Source organism: Bombus pascuorum, chromosome 9 (genome assembly GCF_905332965.1).
Source record: "Bombus pascuorum chromosome 9, iyBomPasc1.1, whole genome shotgun sequence".
NCBI lineage: Eukaryota > Metazoa > Arthropoda > Insecta > Hymenoptera > Apidae > Bombus > Bombus pascuorum.
In genome coordinates, this window is record NC_083496.1 from 2,666,140 (window position 1) to 2,689,450 (window position 23,311).

General features: G+C 41.7%; 1 protein-coding gene across 2 annotated transcripts in view; it reads right to left on the reverse strand.

Moving 5' to 3' along the window:
* LOC132910277 (heterogeneous nuclear ribonucleoprotein L) overlaps positions 1–23,311 on the reverse strand; it is a 168,651-nt gene that overhangs the window by 93,663 nt on the left and 51,677 nt on the right. For both annotated transcript variants that reach the window (XM_060965835.1, XM_060965836.1), the window contains exons 4-5: positions 11,855–11,940; positions 9,865–9,961 (exon numbers count right to left, since the gene is read on the reverse strand). In XM_060965835.1, coding sequence (XP_060821818.1) covers positions 9,865–9,961; positions 11,855–11,940 — 183 coding nt within the window. The remainder of the gene's footprint in view (positions 1–9,864; positions 9,962–11,854; positions 11,941–23,311) is intronic.

A 23,311-nucleotide genomic window follows, 5' to 3' on the forward strand; every position in this document is an offset into this window, starting at 1 on the left:
CGAGTCCAAAGCAATCGCGAACACAGTTCCACTTCGTTAGAAACTAGTTTAAATCTTACAGATTCCATTTCGTTAAATGGCGATCGCGTTGTGCTCCGACGTTCGTTCGATAGAACTACAGGATCGAGGTAACAATTACAGATAGATTTCACGTTTACCGAGTTTGAGGCTTGTTCTACATCGACAGAGTTACGAATGCTACTTACTTGGAAAGCTAAAAAGGAAAAAATTAATTCAAATCATACGTTTCTTATCGGAGAATCGATGAGTGGAAGGAAATGTTCTCGGCGAGCAAAAGGTAGATTCGGTCGATCCAAGTCGTTAGGAAGCTTGCGGAAAACGAGCTCGTAAAACATCGTATGGTAGGTGAACCTGGATAGTCGTAAATTATCGAAGAAAGCGGCGTTGTCAGGAACAATTCGAAGCCGATTCACCGGCAAAGTTTTAGCTACTCTGACCCCGCGGACTAATATGAATAAATATGTGTAACCCTGTCGCGAATCTCAGAAAAGAGCGAACGTTCGAACGAGTTCCAGGGCTCTCTGAACGATTTCCTGTGACGAGGGCGAACGAGTTTGAATACAAAAATGGTGATAAGCGAAGGAGAAAGAGAGAGGCAGAGGAAGAGAAAGAAAGATAGAGGAGAAAAAGGTGATCGTGTCATTTTGTATCGCTGATGAGAATTTCGCAAAAAGAGCGACACGCAGGGAGAAAAATCCGTGAAAGGCGAACGACTTACGTAATACGCGCACGCGTTTAATGAAAATTCCGAGAGCGCGCGTTCGTCGTCGTTCATAGCATGAAACGCGACCACGAGAGAGCTAGAACTGACCGTTCACTTTTATTATACACAACCATTCGACACGCTAGAGCGAGCACGCCTATGCGCGGAGCCACGGCCGCGCGTTAATTTCCTGTTCGTGAATCGCGGCATTATTCGAAAACCGCTAGATTCCGAAACCACGGCCTAGGCCAAGTATAAACACTGTCAGCCAACTGCCGACCGTTTACTTGAACAGAGTCGTAAAATCTTGCGGGTTTACCCCGATAACCTGGTTGAACGGATAAATCGCGACAGAGGATAGTTTTATGAGAGCGTTAGGGGTTGAAGCGAGTAGGGTTCGTCACTTACAGTCAGTTGTAAAAGCATCCAGCTGCTCGAATACATATTTCATATTCGCTCGAGGTATACTTTCGAAACGTAAACGATTTTATGTAAGTACTTGTAACATGCTTTTTTTAGTTAAAAAAAAAAGTGGCACGCTGCACTTGTCGTGCGAATAATATTTAATATAGAACCAGTTAAGTAGAAGCAGTAAATAACGCTGATATCACGATTACATTACTCGTGTTTTTCATCAGATATTTATGCTAATTCGAGTTCATTATATGGCACAATCGATGCGATTCTTGGTAATAAAACACGGATCTTTATTCACGCACTGAACGTTTTCTGAGTTGAACACGAGCTGAATTACAACGCTTTCAACGCGTAATCCTTCCTATTGCATAGTTAACGAATCACCGGCATTTTTCAGGTATAATATGTTTCAAACGCTGCCGCTCCCTCCCTCCAAATACAGTCGAAAATATCATTTATTCAAAATAACATTAATACGACCAGGAAAATAGACCGAGAGACCGTTCCGTCGATATTACCCTCGTATCCATATTTGAGTTCGAACATTCTAATAATACCGCTATACCGTTCGATTCTTTTCCCTCGTGAAACTTTCACTCGACAGGGGAATTAACATAAGCCCGCCCCCATTTGTAGAAATTCCATGAAAGCGGCATCGATAGAAAGGCACCCGTGGGTGTCTAGTAATTAACGTATCTCATCGAAGTGGCGCGAACGAGGCGCAACGAAACGAACAGCTCGCTCTGCATTCAGCGACCGAGTTCTGCAGTTCGCGAGCGCGAAACGACGTTGAAGCGGTACATCTGTTTCCCTGTTCCACTCGCGGAAATGTCTCCCCCGACGGAAATTCATTTGGCGGTGTAACAACCGCACCGTAACGAGTCGCGCCGAAAAGTAAGAGATTCGCCCGCGAAATTTCTCCAGTCTGCGACTCTGCCTGCGGGTAATTGACAATTACGCGATATAATTGCGGCGATGATTACGACGACGTTCGTCGCGGTCCATCAAGAACATCGCACGCTATAATTCCGCGTTTCCTCGAATCTCAAACGAAAAGGAACAAAGTAAGGGGTACGGTTATAAAGAAAACTTTCAGCGGCTTTCAAAGGATGCCAACGAGAACGTCTAATTACAAGGCGGAACGCACATACAGACGCGCGCATCAACTGACAACTTGCAGCGGAGCTTGGCGGAAAAGCTTCATCCGGTCGGACGGAGCAGAATCGTTGCAGCCATTTGCAATTCAAACGAGTAGCCGTGGAGGATTTCCCGCGCGGGCCAACACCATCACCCCCGTCCCTCGTTTTCCGTGTGACTGGCAGATGCCAGAAATTTCAGAAACTCAGCCACGGCCACACGTGACAAGACTAAACCTTGGACCGCAATTCGCGAGCGCGAGGCTCGTCGCAGGTTGTCCGATGGAACACGAACGTGAAAAAATTCATTGAATTCGTGCATTTTTACGGAGAAGTTAACGAGGTTCTAATGCGAACGCGGTACGAGATACGCGGATGCATTTTAGTTGATAGTGGAATATGGAGTAGGAGAATGGCGCTCTGTTATTCTACCACCGGTATCTGTTTCTAAATCTAGCCACTGTGTTCTAGCTGATAAATAATGGACGCAGGAAATGGCTGCACGATCCTCCAGTGGGCCGTGTGTGAACCCTGTCAGAAGGATAATACTCGCTCGCAGATCTTTTGGGAGATAATCAGCTCCAATGATAAAGACTTCCGATAAACTTAAGGATTTCGTGGAACGTTCCTTTTAATCGTTTAAGAAATTAAACAATCGGCAAAGAAAAGAATGGTTCTTTTTAAATTTACCTGAGAATTTACCATCGTTTGTTTCGTCTTCTCGCGATAAATCGACTTGCGAAATTAAGTCGGAGATTTTGAAAATTCGATGTACCTTTAATTTGGCAAAGTTGGTCGAAGCGAACTTTAAATCGCTCGTATCTGTTCAAACAAAATCTCCCACGAGAACGAATAGCAGGTTGCTGAACAAGAAGTCGAACGAATGAAAAAATTTGATCGACCGGGAATTTTCCATTCGAGAAACGCGCAACACGAATAATCGATCGATACGTTTTCGTTGGAATCGTTAATTCGATGGAACTCGATCGATTAATTTCCCTGACTTTTAGTCGGAATTTAAGGCTATCCGGCAGAGGGTCGATCTCTTCCGATTAATTAACCAAAAAGAATTAGTCGCCGTGCGATTTTATGGAGAGAGAGTTTGTACGCAAACTTCGCCGCTATTAACGGCATTAACGAACTGTATCGCATAAATTTCCGTTGCGCGTTGTCCAATTAGCGGGCGCGTGCTACCAAAACGCGCGGAATTCGCGCGTAACGTTTTCTCGCGGAATAACGGGTTCAATTAACACGCTGCGGGAAATAAAACGGACGAGAAAAAGGGAGGAGTTATCGGCGTGGATCACTTTGAACGTTTCCACGCGTTTATTAGATCCCGATCGACCGTGATTCATATGCTTAATCCGATTTACCGCGCAACCAACGATCTTGATAGTGTCGTTTCGCGCAATTATCGCAGCCGCTAAGCGGTTCGCTTAATCGAACGAAACGATGCCTCGATCGAACGAGCTACGTGCTAACGAGATAGCTGTGCGCATGTTGCACGGCCTAAAGGATTAAGAAAACCGATCAACTGAGGAACGAAAACGTTTTTCATCTGTACATTCGACATATTGGTATTTCTGCGATTTAATATCCTCTTATTCCATCTATTTTAAATTACGTTATTCTTTAAGGGACGTTCTTTTCGTCAAATACAAAGCAGCTGTCTAATTTGTTGATCGGATATAGTTGAGCTTCTAAAACTACGTAACGAGACGTAAAATCTTTGCGAATCAAGTAATTCCGACTCACGATACTGGCGCTTATACCGACAAGGTAACAAACGCAAAAACATTATTCGCGTAACGTATCGCGACGTAACTGTACGACTCGTTGCGGGAGCGTAGAAAAAAGGAAAAGAAAGCGAGTGAAGATGGACGGAGAGCTAATGAAACATCGGTGCACGGCCGAATGTCCCAAACTAATTTCCTGTTTATTTGGCGCGGCTTCCCTTTTAATCTGCCGACGCGGTCCATCGGGGGAGCGAAACGTCGCCTCGGCTGGTATTCAGAAATTTTTTCGTCTGTGAGTTCACCGTGTTCCATGTCGCTCCGAAAACGTCACAGATAACGGCGTTCTAATTAGCCGGTAATCAAGCGAACCGGCACTCTCTTAATTTTCTCTCGTCAAGCAGCGCGACGCTATCGGGACAAAAGAGTTTTTCGTGTTTCCACGGGGCAAGCAATAACAGTTCGAATCAGCCGAATCGAGAGCGCAGCAGCAATGGAGAGAGGCAGAAGAGTGTGCAGCGGGTTCGAACGTCGCGATAAAACGATCAACGAGACAGCAGGCTGGTTAGACACCAGGAGGATGGGTCAGAAAATAATTGCCAGATCGTTTTTCATTGTCAGCGTTCGGTTAATGCGAATATTGGGTACAAAGTGTGGTATAATTATAGAGACGGCCGGACCGAGGTAACTCGATCATTAGCTACGTGCTGCCAAAATGGATGCTCGAGGTACGAGCCATTCGAAGACAAGGCAGATCCGTAGCTGTCGGCAAAACGCGAATTGTTTGTAATCAGCTTACATAGCTAGTTGGTAGATTCGCGTGCGATCGATATACCGAGACCTGCGTGCTTCTTGTAACGTCCACGCTACCTCGCGACCACCGCTAACGTCAAACATCATCGAATCGCAGACAATTCGATAATCGAGGGGCCTCTCCATTTCGATAAATAGCAGCTTCAAAGGTAAATAAAGCGATCTGCAAGGTCGTTGGCTAACAATTTCCACGTACATGATACGTTTACGTTCGCTAAAACAGTTGCGAAACCGTTTTCCCTGGATCGAGTTAGCAAGACCACGGACAGATACTTTTTGTCCGAACATAAACCATCCGATAATGGTGTTCGTTTGTTATGTACCGATCGGTCAAAAATACACTCTACGTTATTGTGTGCCACGGAATAACAACAGGAACGCGAGACCTCTACACCCACGAATTACAGCATAAAACGGAGGCTATCCTTCAAATCCGAATCTATATTCTTGGTACACCGAGTATTCGTCGATCGAGCTGCTCCACAAAGTATACCACAAAAGTCTCGCTACTTTCAAACCTAATACGGTAAAATGGCCGCGGCCACCGACAATTGCCTTTCGTTATAAAGTTTCGATACATCGCGAGCTCCGACTCGAGCGAATACGTATAACAAGCAACCGGAAAATTCGCTCGAAATTCGTTTGCAGCCTGAGTCGGCCCATCGAGTGGCTCGTTTTACATAAAATTTCCTATAATTGCCTTTCGAAAGTTCGAGATTGCCTACTTTGCGCGGCTATTTTTCACCGTGGCTGTTATCAAAGTAATCGAGCCTGGTTAACGCGGTGATTTTTCATCGCTTTAATCGAGCCGTTTTCCTTCGCCAAATTTAGTCGAAACTTCATCGATGGAGGAGCTCGACGAAAAAAGGATTGAAAGAAAAAGCAACATTTACGCGTTCGAGCTGATACGTGCGCGTTGTTGACTGGCGTACACGGCAACTTCGTTTGGAAAATATCGCAAGGAACGCTGACAGGTTGACAAAGCATCGCTACGTGGCTCGCTTATGTTCGGTTTCCTCGCGCATAAGGGCGGGCGTGCAAATTTATCGAATACAAACGATTTCCATCGAGTCACGCTTACGCTAGGAAGGCTACGAGCGCATCGTTATCGATGATTTCCAGTTTCAGGGGATTGCTGTTACGAGGGAACATGTTACGCGCGAAATCTGCATAACCTGAGAATTGCGAAAACCAGAGGTTTTTTTAACAAATTTTTCGTATTGCGAAATACATCGATCGGTACTGCTATTTTTAATAAAACGACTTTTGCAACGACGAGCGTAGAGGGAAACTGATACAGATGGTGAAAAAGTGTCTAATCGGCGCAAACTTGAATTATCTGAAACGTATACGTATCCTTACTTTCGCAGGAAGCGTTCCTTTTTATCAGGTTCTGCGCTTCGTTTCTACGGTATCAAATTTACTTAATCGTACGAGAGTGTTGCTAATTAATAGGAAATTTGATACACTTGGACCTAATGAGTTGCTCGCTGTATTTCTTTCAAGTGAAAAATAAAATATTTCTTTTATTTTGTATAAACTGACAGATTTGAAAATTGTTCCAAGAGAAAGAATATGCCAAAGCGAGAAATTCTAGTACGCAAATTGTAAGTTAATGACTCGAAATGTAATCGCACGGCTGGGAATGGTTAATTACGGGAAAACGAGGGTAAAGTTAAACTTGAATAACAACATCTGTACACCTGCAAACTTTAAAACGCGCTACTATATACACTCGCAAAGTCTGGAAAATTTACATGGAAATCGCCCACGAAAATTCTACTTATTTCCTTCTCGACAAAAATCCAATTGCGCTACTTTTTCGTCCAACGTCGTGCATTTTGAGAACTGCGAAAGGAACAACGATCTATCGAACATCAATATCGAACACGTTAAACAGTGAATTGCATAAACTTCCAGAAGACGGTACGTGCTTGAAAAGTTGTCAATCACGATTTGAGATATTACATGCCTATACGTGATTATCGGCGCGTGATTGGTATTGAGAAACAGATTAAAGCCCGCAGCGGATATGGCTTTCCGACTGTATTCAGTGCATGCGTTTCCATTCAACTGCTCCGATACACAGGCGAGAATTAAATATAATCCCATCTGTCTGTCGAGTCGCATCCGATCGATCGCTTCTAATTCTAAGAAAATTTCCCTTTAATTACATCGTGTATGTTGTTTCACATACGGTTGCTCACGGACCTATTTCAACGCTTACCATAGAAAGCTTTTACATGTACATCGCGCGTGTTACGTAAAATACGTTTTGAAATTTAACCAGCACCGTAATAAGGATTATATCGGTGCAATTCGAAATTTGAAAATATACACGTTACAAGGTACTTGATGATCGAATAGCTTCGCGAACAGCTATAGAAATGCATGGCTGAAAATTCCTGCATCCTGTTACGTAAACCTTTTGAACCACACCGAGAATTAGAAGGAAAGAAAAAACAGATTTATCGCGAATCGATGAAACGTGGGCCGACATCGATAGCCCGTACACTTTGCGCGAAACGTGTTCCTTTCTGGCCACGGTGAGCCAAGATATTTGCCAAAACGACAGTTCGTCTCTAATGAAAATAGAGCTTAAGCCACGACCCAAAGTTCAAAATTGGATTTCGAGGCGGAGCCTGCGTGGCCGAGCGATCCCACCCTTTACGCAACTATTGCCAATGGAAAGATCTGCCAAATAACAGATTCTCGCGTGTGTTAACAAGAAGCGCGAAATACGCGTATAACATAGTATGTAAGTATGAATCATATGACAGCATCTTGACGAGAGACGTCTGATGCCAGGAAACGCGGAGATCGTGCGTCGACTGCGATGAGCCTCGAGAACCTACATCGAAAGAATACTCGCATCTGCAAATACTTTATATTTATTACGCGTATTAGCGTGAATCGTTATATACGCGAGCGAATATCGTTCGCACGTGCAGTGGTTAGGATTCGATTCTTGAAGCATGAACCGCGAACGAACATTACCGACTATTTAATTATTAGAGGCGATACGCGATGCGAGCAATTATCGGTAATTAGGTGTCGAGCGAACGCGATACGCTAAATCACGTTAACAACGTACGTTTATCGGGGCAAACGAAACGATATTCGTTGGAAATTCTAATAAGGAAAAACTGTTTGCTAACACCGGAGCCAATTACGTTTTGGAAACAAACGCTTTGGTACAATTATTTTCAATTAAGTCTTCGATTAAAGAAGCAGCAGCGGGGGCCTTGCACGTATAAAAACGAATTAACTTATTGTTTTATCTAAACAATTACGTTATAAATCCATTATCGTGGAAGCTTCTCCGTGAAATTTTCATGGAAACTGGTTTTATGATCATTGAAAAATACCAACTCTTTCTTGGCGCGTTAAAAAATCGACGTGACTCTCAACAAGCCAATATGTTTTTGCAGTACACGTATCGGTGAGTGAGAAGAGAAACAGTTTTCTATCGGTTTTCTAACTAGAAAAGGAGAAACAGATCCGTCTGTACGATAGAAGATAGAAAGATGTCAGCGTCGATTGAAAGAGGTGTTCGATCGATTCACGTTTCGAACAAAGCTGAAACAAAATCTCACTCGTTAGGCGAGAAACGAACGGCTTTCGTGCTCGCGCGTCTCGGGTGTACGAACCACTCTCTTTCCCTGCTTTCAAACGGCACGGAAGACCTCATTGCCGCGGGCCTAACGTTAATGCGCGTGATTTTCTTTTCACTGCTCTGCGGAGCGGTGCTAGTTGCTGTTTGCACTGCGATCCTTTTCACGACAGAAGAGACAGCTGACACAGGTAAACGCGAAATAACATCGTTTCATCGGCGATGGGATATTTGTAATTAAGGCAATAAAAGAGAAGAACAGAATAACCTTTGCTCTGTTGTGAATTGAAATATAATTTACCATCTGTAGTCGCGTGACTCGCAATACGGTTCGCTCGTGCGATAAGTGTTCCCAAGTATCGGGACACCACGCAAGTTCGTAGGAAACCGATGACCAAATTTTTAATCCGATTCAAATTCCAATTGAGATTATAAAAAAAAAACAAGAGGCAATTTGATTTGTGAGAATTTTCATTTGGAAGTGCTCCAGAAATGATAAATTATAATAATCAACTTGTATCTAACTTGTATTGAAAAAGTTCGAGGTGAATCGGATAGAAGACTACGAAAAGTCTGTGAGAATGTGACTTCGTGTTGTAAAATCATTTGTAAAGGCACGACGCACATAGACGAGCGGAAGATTCACTTTATCCTAACAAATTGATAGGATTATTATATTATTATTTTAAACGAGACAACCATTCTTAAAGGTACGCATAATTTCCTAATAATTTTTCTGATATACTTAGCTGAATTCTAATGCTTCGCGAACAGGGAACATCGTTTCTCGTCGCGAGTTGAATATCAAAGACGAGACAAAAGATATCACTCGAAAGATGTATCGTAGAAGAGAGGATTTCTGAAAGGTGTACACGCGTTTCTATAGTTTTCCAGGAATAAACGCGGCGAGAAACGCGTTTCATCCCCGTATAGTAAGTAAGCTCTCGAGCTCTATTTGTTGGATTTGCTAATTAGACGTCGAATGAAATATTGAAAAGAATGTCGTCACCGTGGCAGAGCCGCTTGTACCGTGGGTAATTGGAATATGTAACGAGCACGTAAAATGAATGAAACCGACAAATTTCCTCGAGTTTTATGGTACGATAAGTGCGCCGGGGCCTATCTACCGCCACTCCTTTTCTCCACAGTTACGTAAGGGAACCGTGAATCTAGAGCGTTTCCATTATTTGCGCAGGCATTTCTCCGTCGGATTCTCTCTCATGAATATTAACAGCGAGGCCCTCGAGTGGCTTATTTTCTTTTATTTTTTCATACGTTTTACCACGAAATCGCGTTGCCTCTAAGGCCGACCTTCGACTATACACGGCGGCAACTGTTTGGAATCTTTTCGAAGGCGGTTTCGAGATACAGAGAACAGAACGGAGAATTAATTTGTTTCTTTGCGTACGATTGATTTCGTGGACTTACCTTGGCGAAGTCGATCTTCAGCGTGCAGCAACCGGAGTATATGTCTGCTCCGTGAAGCGTCTCCTTTGCTCTTGTTGCCGATTCCACCGTGTCGAACGTGGTTATCGAAAGATTTAGTTAAGAATATATAGACAGCTCTGGGTAATAGTAAAAATTAACGAATAGTTTCTATTTATAACCCCGAGAGGACTCCCACGTGTTTCGACATGGTGCGATTCATTTGAAATCCATCAAAATTATGGCTAAGCGAAATAGAAAAATCTTCCAGATTACGATTTATCGTAATTCTCAACTAGTATGGATCGTGGGTGATCGCACTAGTTTGGATTACGTTCGAGTTAGATCTTAATTGATGTGGTTTTTGCTCGTAGCGTTAAAAAAGTACAAATGAAAATTGAGTAACTCGATACGAATATTACGCGTCACGATCTCACGTGAGTTGAAATACTAAGCACAAGTTTAAAAATATAAAATAGTAATCAGAAATAAGAAAAATTAAGAAAATAAAAATTATTAAAAATAAGAAATAAGAAATTGGAAATTTGACGAATCGATGCTCGTCTAATTTTGCCTTTCACGAGAAAATGAACGACTTGTAACAAGTGAATCTTTTTAGGAATCTATCGGTTAATATAAAAACTGTCGCAGGACTTGGAAGAAACAACGGAGAATGGATAAAAGATAGTCTGAGTGCTATGGATTCGAAGTAAAAAAAATTCAAAAAATAGTCGACGAATGTACATCTCCAGGAAAAGATCGAATATCTCATACGTCGTTTTACGGCTGAGTTTTAATAACGAGTTGCTGCTACGCCTCTCGACTTTATGAGTTACTCGACGCTACGTGCCTCTTTGAAATTTTGGAAACTTAGGAATAATCGCGTACGAGGGCTGCATCGTTTGCACTTGCCAAATTATTCTCTTCTTGTGTGTAAACTACGTGTTTGAAAATTCTATGAATCGTATCGGAACAAGAAAGATAAGCATAAATTATCAACACGTGCGTGTATAACATCTGAATAATTCCATGGTAAACTTCGCCATTACGTGGAAATAAAGCTTGTTAGAGCTTACTAGATGAATAGATAAATAAATAAAATAAGAACGTCGAAAATTACGACTAGCTCTGATTCCAAAGATAATAATCGTAACTACCTGTTCGACGTAAATATTAGGTCGTCCGAAAAGTTTCTTTCGCTTTATAAAGAAATAATGGATGCACAACATTTTTAGTTTTATGTTATTTCATCGAATTACGTACGATCCATTTTGTTCTATCAAGATAAACGTTACAACGTTCGACAGATTAGGTTTCATGTTCGTATAAAGATGCGCTGTTGTAAAAGACGTGTCTGTAAAAGAAAGACACTTTTCGGACAACCTAATATCTAAACGAATATCTCGATTTCACCCAGAAAAAAGAAAGAAGAAGAAGAAAAAGAAAAAGATTAAAAATGTCGAAAATTATATATGGCCCCAGTTCGATGATCAAAGATTCTAGAAAATAATATATTTATCCGAATAATTTATAAGTATCGAAAGATCTTTCGAACGTCCTCGAGCCCTCGGTAATTTCCAAATAGACGAGAGCCATCTTTAACTGGGTACAACGCTCATCCACTATGGCACAAGTAACTCGTCGATATTCGGGCCAAGGTATCAGAGGCTTACAGTGAGTGACGCGGCAGTCGGAAGATCCTGTAACCGTGTCACTCGCTAGTTCCGCTTATAAATCTTGATCGCATTGGAACGGTGGCGCGTGACTGACAAACTTCACCAACGGATAGCCGTTTTGTCGAGAGAAAAAAAAAAAGAAGAAAAGAAAAAAAAGAGAAGAAAAACAAAGACACAGAGCAAAAAGGAAAAAGAAAGTGTGCCATGTCAGAGAGATCCTCTCGAGCTTTAAGACCGTTTATCACGCTTCGCGAAGCTCGTGCTTCACACGTGAAACGAGATCCATCGAGTGGACCAACGTGTATTGCAAAGGATATTCCACCATTGCTTGAACGCCGTTCTTCTTGAAAATAACGATGCGTTGAACTTGCCCGCTGGGTGCGCTGATCGCGTGCAACACTTCCTGTAACAGAACATACGAGACATGTTTTAGGAAAATTTCATGAATGTCTTCTTACGCTTATGGAGATGGCTGTGATAAAAATTCTATGGAAATGAAACTACGCAAATCTCTTGTGTATATATCGCGTACGTTATATGAAATATTTTGAAGCATCGTTTCTTCTTAAATGAGATACGACGTGCCAGATTTTCACGTCTAGATTGGATTTGAAAGCAATCTGAAAACGTACATAATAGAAGCTAGAAAATATTTATTTGGTCACAAGGTATTAAAAAAACGTTTATGTTTATCAACATGAATACCATTTACCTACTGTTATTATTGAGCGAGATATATTCGTAAACGAGATATAAACGTGACAGATTTAGATATTTTACGTATACATGTATACTCACTGTAAAAACATAATATGATGGATGAACAATTAAATAAATTAATGGAAATTCTCTGTTGATAGATGTATAAAGTAGCGATGACATCCGTCGCAAATGATAATAGTATATGTTCGAGATATAGAAATTTTTCACATTCACCCAATTATGCCGAAAATGTAACGCGATACACATTTATATTCATACAGTGAACATATACAAATTTGATGTATCGTACGACAGCTACTCTTGGTCGACAAGCTTTCTACTTAAAAATATTTATAAAAAGATGTCGCGTGTATCTGTCAAATACCAGGCCCAAGCTGTGCAGGATTAAATAGAGTTTAACTGCATTTTCCTACATCCACCTCGTTTCATCGTTTCGTAAGAGCTTGACATCGAGAAAAATCGCGTTTTACATGTACAGAATAAATTCCATCGTGCAAAATAATAAAGGGTAGGATGTTCCGGCATACGCGTCACGTAAAAGCGACCGAGGTTGCACGTGAAATATTTCTCTGACTATATCGCAAATTCAAATCCGACAATTTTCCTGCAGCTCTTACTCTACACGCATCCGGAATAAGGATGTAAAAGTCCAGCTACAGCGTCATAAAGCGGTCAGTACATTTGTCGTTTAATACATTATTGAGAGGGTTGAGAAAGGATTACGATGGGAGGAGATGCAAATATTTCAGCGGACGTACAGTCAAGACTCGAGATGTTTGACGTTGAAGGGTCGAAATTCCGAAAATGAAGAAAATCGAGACGTTCAAATTTTTCGTTTAGATATTTGGGAAATATTCGATGTAAATATTCGAAGGCGGTCCTACGGTCGAACCTCGAGATCTTTGGAGCGTCGAATACTTGAAAATGCTGAAAGTTTGCGCCACCACTGTATTTAGAAACGTAAAGATGGAAGTGCCAATAAAATCAATCATGATAAACGTATAGATATGTTCAGCACTTCGGCTAGATGTTTACGAGTGGTCGCATCGCAATTGCGAAAGGTTGGATTTCCACACGAGTATAAAAGTGGGAGAAAATCGAGCGGCATTCTAAAGTTGCGTCATAATTGTGCATACGTTCGATTATCTAAATATTTGCGAACCTGAATACCTATAACTCTTCGTCGATCAGAAGAGCAACAAACATCGAAACCAGTTAAAAGCTGCTATATAAGTTCAATGAAAATACATGGATCTCGTTTCCCATTGAAATTTCGAAGACCTCGTCGATTTCTTAGCGTTTTATGGTTTATTTCACGCTGGAAACTGAGTATTCCAGCAATCTCGCGTTTAACGGTACGGAACATCGGACGGAATACGAGAGAGCGAGAAAATTATGTTTGCGCGTGTTAAGACACGCGTCGAAAAGAGATACAGCATCCTACTACCGCTTGAAGAATGGACTAAACGTCGAGCAATTCGTTTCTCAATTTTCCGCCTCCGTTATAAACATCACGGAGCTGTTGAAAATAATGCAACACTCGTTGAAAAACTCAACAACTTATTTCGTTCATACGGAAGAAACCGGGTCATTTTTTATCCCTGGCTACTTCATCAACTTTTTATATTTACGATGAACTACCAGCCGTCACAATGCGTCTTACGTTACGAGCCGTCGTTGGGCTCTACATTGTTATCCGATGAAAGTAGTTTCAGAGATAAAATTTGTAGTAAGGCGAACAACGTTTAGAAACAGAATTTCATTCTAAATAACAATCGTATAGGATAGAAATGTAGGATATTAATTTTAGTTGCAGCAATACAAAATAATTGTAAATAAAAGGATTCTTTAATTGTTTCCCAGCGGTTTTGGGTTTCTTAATATTGAACTCGCCAACGATAAAACGTTTGAAAATATCTTAGCATCAAATTTACAAAATTCTTTATATGTTCAAAATGTATGGAGATCGTCAGACGCGAAAGATCCCAGTGCGACGTTCCAGGGTTAAAGTTTAATAAAGCGAAGAATAAAACGGGGAAAGAATTATGGATGAAGTCATTCGAAGACGTTGCAGCCATACGGGTGCGAAATCCATAGTACCGAATAAAACGTTGACTCTCTCCTATCGAAACCAAACCGATAATTGAAAACGTTTGAGGATCAGGTAGATGTTTACCTGTAGCAGCTCGCCGGTGAACTCGAGTCCCAACGATACGAGTGATGACGCAGCGTGGCGCTTTGCCAAGCACACTTTTAAGCTGCAATTTCTTCCGCGAGGATAGTCTCGTGCTCAGACAAGTCGAAACAGTCGACTCACGAATCGTGAGCTACGTCCCACTGATCAAAATTGAAGGTTACAGTAGAATAACACTACAAGTGCATTTTTATTGGTTTCTCGAATTTATGACACTTTACGATTGAACAGGAGGACTTTCATACGATGTAATTAAAAATAAAAATCGCTCCTTTTAAATGCAGAGCTTGAGGTATTTAAAAAATGGCTGGAAATTTGTCTACTTTTGAGCTCGAACAAGCTGGCAGCTGAAACGTGCAACACAACAAATATCGCAAGAAGACTAAAAAGGAAACACCCAATAGACCTCATAAAAGATATAACTTAGAAAAAACGAAGCTGGCACCCCGCTGGGGGTAGCCGCCCACATGCTATATTTATTTTTTATTTTTATTTTTTTTTCTTCACCAACAAGATATAACACTTTACCAAATGTCCATAAGGACAAATTGTAAAATAACCAAAATAAAATAATAAAAAAAAAAACTCTTGAGCTGACAAAGCTCTATGGAAGGCGAAAATATAATAAAACGAAAGTAGCAGCGTGTTGAAGTTTCGGACGTTTAGCGTTTGAGCGTCGAAGCTCGCGAACAATTCGCGAACAATTCGCCGGTAATTCGTGAACAGGACGCTAACGGGTCTGTCGCACGCAGAACACGGTGAACAGGGTTCTTTGATGTACTTTAGTGTGAAAGAGATATAGCAAAGTCAGAGAGTTAATCAGGCTTGAAAAGTACATGGGTTTCGGAAGATCCGAGAAGAGATAGCGTGTTCGAGCCTTACAGGAAGTGTAAGGTGTCAAGTGAGAAGTAGTTCTTTTGTAGCTGCAGGTCAGTTTGTATCAGTACGGTAATTATAGCCCGGGCTACGATTTACGAGATTGCGAAGCTAGTGGAACGGAAAACTACAAATGTTTCGAGCGATCGAATGACACTGGCGGTATCGGTCGACGTCAACGGTATCGTTCATTCCGATGCGATAACTTATGATCCCGCTATATCGTTACCTGGGTTACGATCGCTATGGAGCAACGGTATATCGTCTTTCTTCTTTCGATTTAAGATTGTAAGGTTATTCGGAGTATGTGGAATTAAAGAAATGCCTGGGTAAATTGTAAGGTATTGTAAGTATGTATATGTCGGAGATGAAAGGACACCGGGCTCCCCGTTAGAGTTACTTGGAAAACCTTAATACCGTAGCATGTACGAAATAACCCAATCACAGTCATTCGAAACTTGTGACAATGAGCTTTTAGGCTCGAGGCGACAATCGGTCGCCGAAGCGTAGCCACGGTCGCGGGATGAACGTTCCGCCTAACAGAGATATGAAGTTACATAACTTTCCTTTAAAGAATTGGCAGTACCCACACTTGACAATAAAACGTTTCAACAGCCCCGTGGCTCGCCACACACAGACCGCATTCTTTGAGTAAGATGATCGCCAGATGCCGATGCATCATTCACAGTTTATGCTCAGATAGTCCGAGGAACCGCTACAAATCTTAGGACCTAGTTAACTAAAGTCCTTCAGATTGACAAACAGTCTTTATTCTATCAGCCCGTAAATCTGTCACCTATTGCGGGAAGATATGGGAGATCAGATTTCCTCACGTACGACGCTTCCCGCTAGGAACTCTCTCTCAAGGGCGGCTAGCATCCTTTTCTAACCGCCAACATAGAAATTAACCAATTAACAGCAACGTCTATTTCCCTCACCCTCCGTGCGGAGGCTTTCTTTGACGAATCCGATGATCTCGTGCCCTTAGGCACATCCCATCATAGCTTTCCTCTGCTGCGTCGTCGTGACGGAAAAAGTCTTTTCCCTTTCTTGCAGTCTCATTAGCTATATACCTAGTGTGTTTGTACGATCGGTGAATAGTCCTACGTCTTAGCAAGGAGCTAATCAAGCGATCCTTGTATCACGAGGAGTCAAGTTCGACTTAGACTTCGAAGCAAAGTATATTCGTTATCCCGTAGACCGTGGATTCGCCATATCGAACCTAGGATCATTGTCATTAGCGTCTAGTTACCGCGGCCGCTTGTCGATCTTGTACCAACTGTGTCTGTGTAATAAACGTTTGTGCAACAACACCGGCGAAGACTCATTACACGCCCCTAACGCCAACCCGACATATATATTGTGAATATTAAAGTACAAAGTGTGGAATATAATGTAAGCTGGTCCAGATCCTCACGCTAGCAATGTTACCCTGAGACTAAAAGAACCCCGAAACCAACGTCGCACCTGTACCGCTTATGGTTTGTCGACATCGACGCATTCTTTTGTCTATGCGCTATCGATGACCTTAGCACTTGAGAAACCCGAAGACCAGATGTAGAGTTTCCTTAGAAGTGGCGATCACTTCAACAAAGATATTTGTCGTTATTTCGTAACAAGTATATGTAACGTCGCTATGTTTAAAAAGTAAAAAGTGGCAGGAAACTTTGAACGTTTCAACGTACAAGAAATAAAAAATGAAAAAATACTTGATAATACGTTTTAATGAAAGAGGAGGAAACTAGTGTGTTCACTTAACGCCTTAATTTATGATGCCACTATATTTTTTCGTCGAGATTAACAAAGCCTGAACAAACAATTTTTATCGGATACACGTCGCTTGCAAAAATGTCCACATCGTCGATGAACACGGTTCACGGTATATTCACCGACGCAGGAACAAGAGGCGACCTTTTAAGGAAGAGCTTCCTTTAAGAGCTTTCTCGGAAAAGTTACTCGGCATCCAGATCCCGTCGCGAACTTGAAATCGTGGTGTCATCAATTTCGCGGGCGAGAAGGATAGCTCACAATCAGCTACGGTCTATTTTCCTCTACGTTTTACAGAATCCCAAAGCTAGAGGAAAATAACGCGCATTTATTATTCGCTTTCTCGCTGAATCGCTGCGTCTCGATGGTAACTGAGATCGTCAGCGAAAGGAAAATGGGAAAGTATCTGATTCAATCGAAAGAATTCTTAAATGGTCGTCATCAATATTACCCAGAGTTTTATCGTGCCTGGGTAAAAATATCGAGAAATGTGGCAGAATCGTAGCAAAGGAGACTGTAACATCGGTGATGTTTCTGGTGTACGTAAGCGAGATTAACATCTGTTTAATTTTTAACTACTCTTTGGCAGAGTTCTGGAGCGTTTCGTTTAAGATATTTAAATCTGAATTTATGAATTACGATTACTCGGTGCCCAGGAAAAGTATTTGCGCGTATTTATCCAACGAGGTGCTGTATCCTAAGATTCTGCATTCAAATGTTTGTAGTCATACGAAAGCACTAAATGGTACAAATCTTAACGTTACTTGGAAGCAATTAATTAGTACGTACATGCTGTAACAATACGATCGTGCATGCAAATACCTTCTGTAAACAGCGCAAGCTTTAACCTAATTAAAAAACCGAGTATTTCAATTAAACACAAGGTAGGTTTATTTTTGCGCCATCGTTGATGACTCAAATTATCGTTCCATCCTTAGAAAAAGACGAAATTCCTCAAGACCCGAATCTCCAAAGATAACTGCGGTCTCGATCCAAAAGTAGAATGTTCACCGTAAGAACGAGTTAATCGTGTGCGAGAATCTGTCCGGAATATATCGAGTATTTGCGGAGACGTAGCTCGGCAAACAAACGGTATGTAACGCGAGTACGTAATGGACGATTCATTAGAATCGCGGGATGGTTCGTGAACATGCCAGATAGAGGGTATACGGTGTTTGCTTCTACGAAATGCACGTACCCACCTCGGACTTAATTATCCGGCGTTTCCATCTGGAGCGAAGAAAGTAAAGCTCCTTTGTACGGTCCGAAACTCGAATACGAGATCTTTTGTTGCATTTCTGCGTGTGTAGCGCCGTGTAAATTCAATACGACCGCGTTCTTGCCTCCCTATTTCTCGCCTCGTACCGTCCATCTTTAACAAAGGCGTCTCCCAACTTTTCTCTCGTCTTAAACGATACGACCAAAGAAGAAACGGTCAGGGATCGCGATAAGAATATAGGTAATCCCATCGACTGCTTCTTTTGTTCCGTTTAAAACGGTATTTCGTAGCCGGAACAAAGAAAGAAAAGTATCCAGCGGACAGATATGCTAATGGAATCTATGTCGTTGAATCGTTTAATAAAATTCTCGAGCCAAGAGCGAAACGAATGATCGATAGTGGGAAAAAGGGAAGGAAAAAACTTTGATTTCTGGCTTGGAACGGTGTTCCAAATGGTCTAATCAGAAAGATGGACGATTAGAGTAGTCAAAGACACCGAACGAAGCAGACGTGAAAGAGAACAGGTCGGCCAAGGAGACGCTTTAATGAAACCTCGTGCTTGTTTGAATAGTCGATAGGATTAGTGTACTTCTTTATTAGTACCCAGGTAGGCTTGAATTTATTTTCCAAGAAAGATATATAGCGTAAAAACTTACTCTAGAAGCGAAGCAGATACGAAAAGATAGACACGAGATAGAAGGTTATAAAGCTTACGTCATTGTTACGGTAGGGACAGAAACTGTTGAAGCGTTTCGTCGCGAACCCAAGTATACGAGAACGAAGCCAATTTCAGAAGTTGCACCGTCTCGGCCCTCTACGACTCGGGATCCTCAGGATTAGATCGCACCATTTAGGATTGTTGGGATTAGGTTGCACGATTCGGGAACGGTAACAGCCGGCCCTACGATTCGAATGTGGCTAAAATCGGCAGCCACGAATCGTGAACCGACTAAATTGAATCTCGTTCGAAGACTGTTAAAACCAATCTATACGACTCGAAAAGCATCGATACGCGAGGCTTACGATGCAACGAAGATATGGTTGGAATCGAATGAAATATTACTTAAAGCTTCGAAAAATGAGCTAATCTATAAAACGAGGCTCGTGATACGTCTCTCAAATATTCGATGAAGAATTTACGAACGCGTAGCCAGCTCGCACGCTGTAAAATGATATAACGTTCTCGCAAGATTTATTGGGGAAAAATGTGCGAAGGAAAACATACGGTGAACGTGATACGTCTGTAGGAAGAGCTCTTGTTTATTCTGATTTATATCGTGCCGTATTCTGCCGGCTATTCATCGAGTTTTATAAACGACTCAGGATTAATCGTGTTAAGCCGTCGAGAACACGGCTGATGAATTAAATAAGGTCCCGGGGCTTTTCGTGGCGGAGTCTTCCGTCGATTGATGCCCCCTGGCAAGCCTTTTCTATTATTAGGAAGCCACGCTCCTTGATTCCGGCCGGGAATCTCATCCCAATCCCATTCAGCCAGCTACGAGTGTGTGAAAAAGTGATGAAGCGTCACAATTACGACGTCAATTTACCCCGACACGATCCAAGAAACGTTTCACTCGACTACGAGGAGACTGTGTGTCGGGAATACCTGGAAACCTACGTATTTCCCTCGAGTACGGTCCTGCCATATTCTCAGCGTGTATGCAACCGAGTCGATTCGCTGGGATCTTCGTCCGACTATTCATTCGGCTGATACACACCGGAAGAAGAAGCCTAGAACCAGGTTAGAAGCGATCTAATAAGCGTGACACGCTTGTGACTGCGAGGCGTCGGATTGAAAGGCCAAATTGAATGCCCGACCAGACACGGCCCGTTTCTACTTCGCCGTGTACCAATTCATCGGTACGCATTAGCACACCGTTTTCATTCCATATGACAAGTGTAACAATTCGTTTAAACGAAGCAAATTGTTAGCATTCGTGCGAGGCAACGATGCGACGTAACAATTTCTAGAAACTACTTTTAAGACTCGCAGGAGGAACGTGATCGGTATGAATTAACAATCGTACGTGTTGTACATGCGAATCTCTTTCTCTGGTTGCAAAAATTTTGCACGAATTAAGCGGAAACATTTGCTTAAAATGTCAGTCGAAGTTTGTAGTTAGAATGGGACATAACAAGAGTAGCTGGGATTGGTTAAAGCAACGATAAAACATAGTAGTCGTAAACAAGAAGAGATTTAAAGTTATTATACACAAACGATTTCCTGTTTCGACTGTTTCAATATATCGTATAAATTCTTTATTTATCGTTAGATTCCATGGGTCTTATCTGTCTGCATCGGTTCCAAACTAGATAACGATAGTTAAAGGCTTACGTATGTGCCTAATCATTTCTCGACGCTAGCCCCGCTTTCCAGTCAGTGTCATAATTAAAACTCGTGAACGGAAATGTTTATAAACGCGATAGCTTCGCGTTTCGTTCATTCGCTGAACTTTCGAATCAGACAATTCCTGTAATCATATACTTTCTTCTTTCTTCGTTGTGCCCATTATGCATACATCTACGTGTTTGTGTGGAGAATAGAAGAACGAAGGCTGTGTTTGGATTGGCACGAGAGAACGGCGAGCCTTTCAAGACGGATCTCGATATTCTCTTTTTATTTCTCGAGGGAAATTTCAACGGTGGAAAATGTAGAAATTTGCCAATCGACGAGAACACGGCGAGGAGAGAAGAGGTATCCACAGCTGTTTCACCACATCGAACGAAAAATCGACGAGCATCGTGCGAGTTAGATCCTTGAAATTTTCATAATTGGCGAGAAACGTTTGCACGCATCTGTGTCTTGGGAAAATCGTGGCGCCGCTTATGGTCGAGCGTCGATTACAGGGTAAAGACAGATGCGTACAACGGAAAAAGAAAGAAAAGCTTCGGGCGTACCGACGAAAAAGAAACGAAGCAACGAAGGCGGATGGAGTAACGACGTCCCCTTCGAGGTATTTTTTTCTTCTTTCTTCTTTTCCGTTGAATTCTCCGTGACTGACCTACCCTCGCGATAGGTAGCTTCTCTCTCGTATTTTTCTTCAGTTTCTTCCTCGTCTCGATATAAATATCGGTGACAAATTATCCCGAAACGTCGGACCGCTCATCCGTACAAGATGTTCGTTACACGACGACTATTAGAAGGAAACACAAACATCCAAAAATAATTCTCTGACACTTTCATAACATCGCGAAGGTTATATTTGGTTGATTATAGATTAATAATCGGACTAACCGAATCACGGTTTGTTAAATACCTGAATTTAATGTAGATAACCGAGTATTCGTTACCATGTTCCTTCCAACGACTCTTTTCATCCTTTTAGCGAAAATATCAGAAAATATTCTTGCGTCGAAATTCATGCAAAATTTTCACCTATTAAAGCTTCAGATTTTTTTGTTATCAATAAACTAGAATTTTAATTGTCTAGATAAGAGTTCAAGCTAAATATGACTTTATATAAAAATGAATGCAACAAAAAAGTAACTTATGGTAGACGTATAGATAAATAGATACGACAGGTAGCCATGGTAAATTGACATAGAACGTCCGACTGATCCTTCTCTTCTCAAAACCACCCCCATCGGACCCTGTCAAAGGTGAAAAGATATCCAAGTCCTTCGTAAACTGTGCTTCCACGGAGACAGCTCGGGTAGCATTTAAATAACATAACAATTACGTAAGAGCGTGTTGTTTTGATTACTAAAAAGCTCGAGGCAGAGCCCAGGGACTTTAGAAAATGTTGGTATTTTTTCTCAGGGAGCACGGTGCCTGCAGCTTTTATGAGACCTCTCACAATGGCCGGTTCTCGAGAATGCTGAAGGTAAGTAATCGGTGCACGAGAGATCTTCAGCTTCGTTCCTCATTTCTATTCCGTGCCACGCGGTGCCACGAGTTTGACCTACCTCACGTACCAGTCACCTTCAGCATCCTCCCTTCGTCTTCCACTATGGCCGTGTGACTGATATAAACGCAACTGGTAGGTTAACTTTAGAGAAGGAGAAACAGAGAAAGCAAGAGGCCAGCATCAAAGGAATACATATACATATGTGCACACTGGCGCAGCTGTGAAAACCGCGACAACTGGATGTCTCATAATTTCTATGAAGTCTTTAATCATCGAGCTTGCCATTCTGAAACTAGAGGCACCGTACATCTTCCTGGAGTACATCAATGAAGAAGCACGGGCAGATTGAAAAGAAGAGGAACCGAGGCGCCATAGATTCTTGACAGTATGAATGTTCCTTGATAAATCGACCACTGGCGAATATTCATAAATCAAGCTTCGCCTTTTATATCAATAAAGCGTTTGCCTTTGACGACTACAGCTGAAGAATACGAATTCGCATACGTCGCAAGTTTTATAGGCGAGCAATTTTGCGATTCTCTTCGATTAATCCCATGATACCAAACTTTAAATGTATTGTCCGTATAGCATCAAAATATTAAAGGCATTAACGTTATCGTTCGCCTCAACGGTGATACCTTTGGTTTCTACAGAAGTTTGCCAACAACGACGTCCGAACCTCGTACGTTCTTTCTACCTTCGATCAATTCGTACTCGTATTAAAATATTCCCGTTTAATCATGAAGCGAATTAAAATGTATTGTCCGTATAGTATTAAAATATTAAAGGAATTAACATTCTCGTTCGTCTCAACGGTTATACCTTTGGTTTCTACAGAAGTTTGCCAACAACGACGTCCGAACCTCGTACGTTCTTTCTACCTTCGACTAATTCGTACTCGTATTAAAATATTCCCGTTTAATCATGAAGCGAATTAAAATGTATTGTCCGTATAGTATTAAAATATTAAAGGAATTAACATTATCGTTCCTCTCAACGGTGATACCTTTGGTTTCTACAGAAGTTTGCCAACAACGACGTCCAAACCTCGTACGTTCTTTCTACCTTCGATCAATTCATACTCGTATTAAAATATTCCCGTTTAATTATAAAGCGAATTAAAATGTATTGTCCGTATAGCATCAAA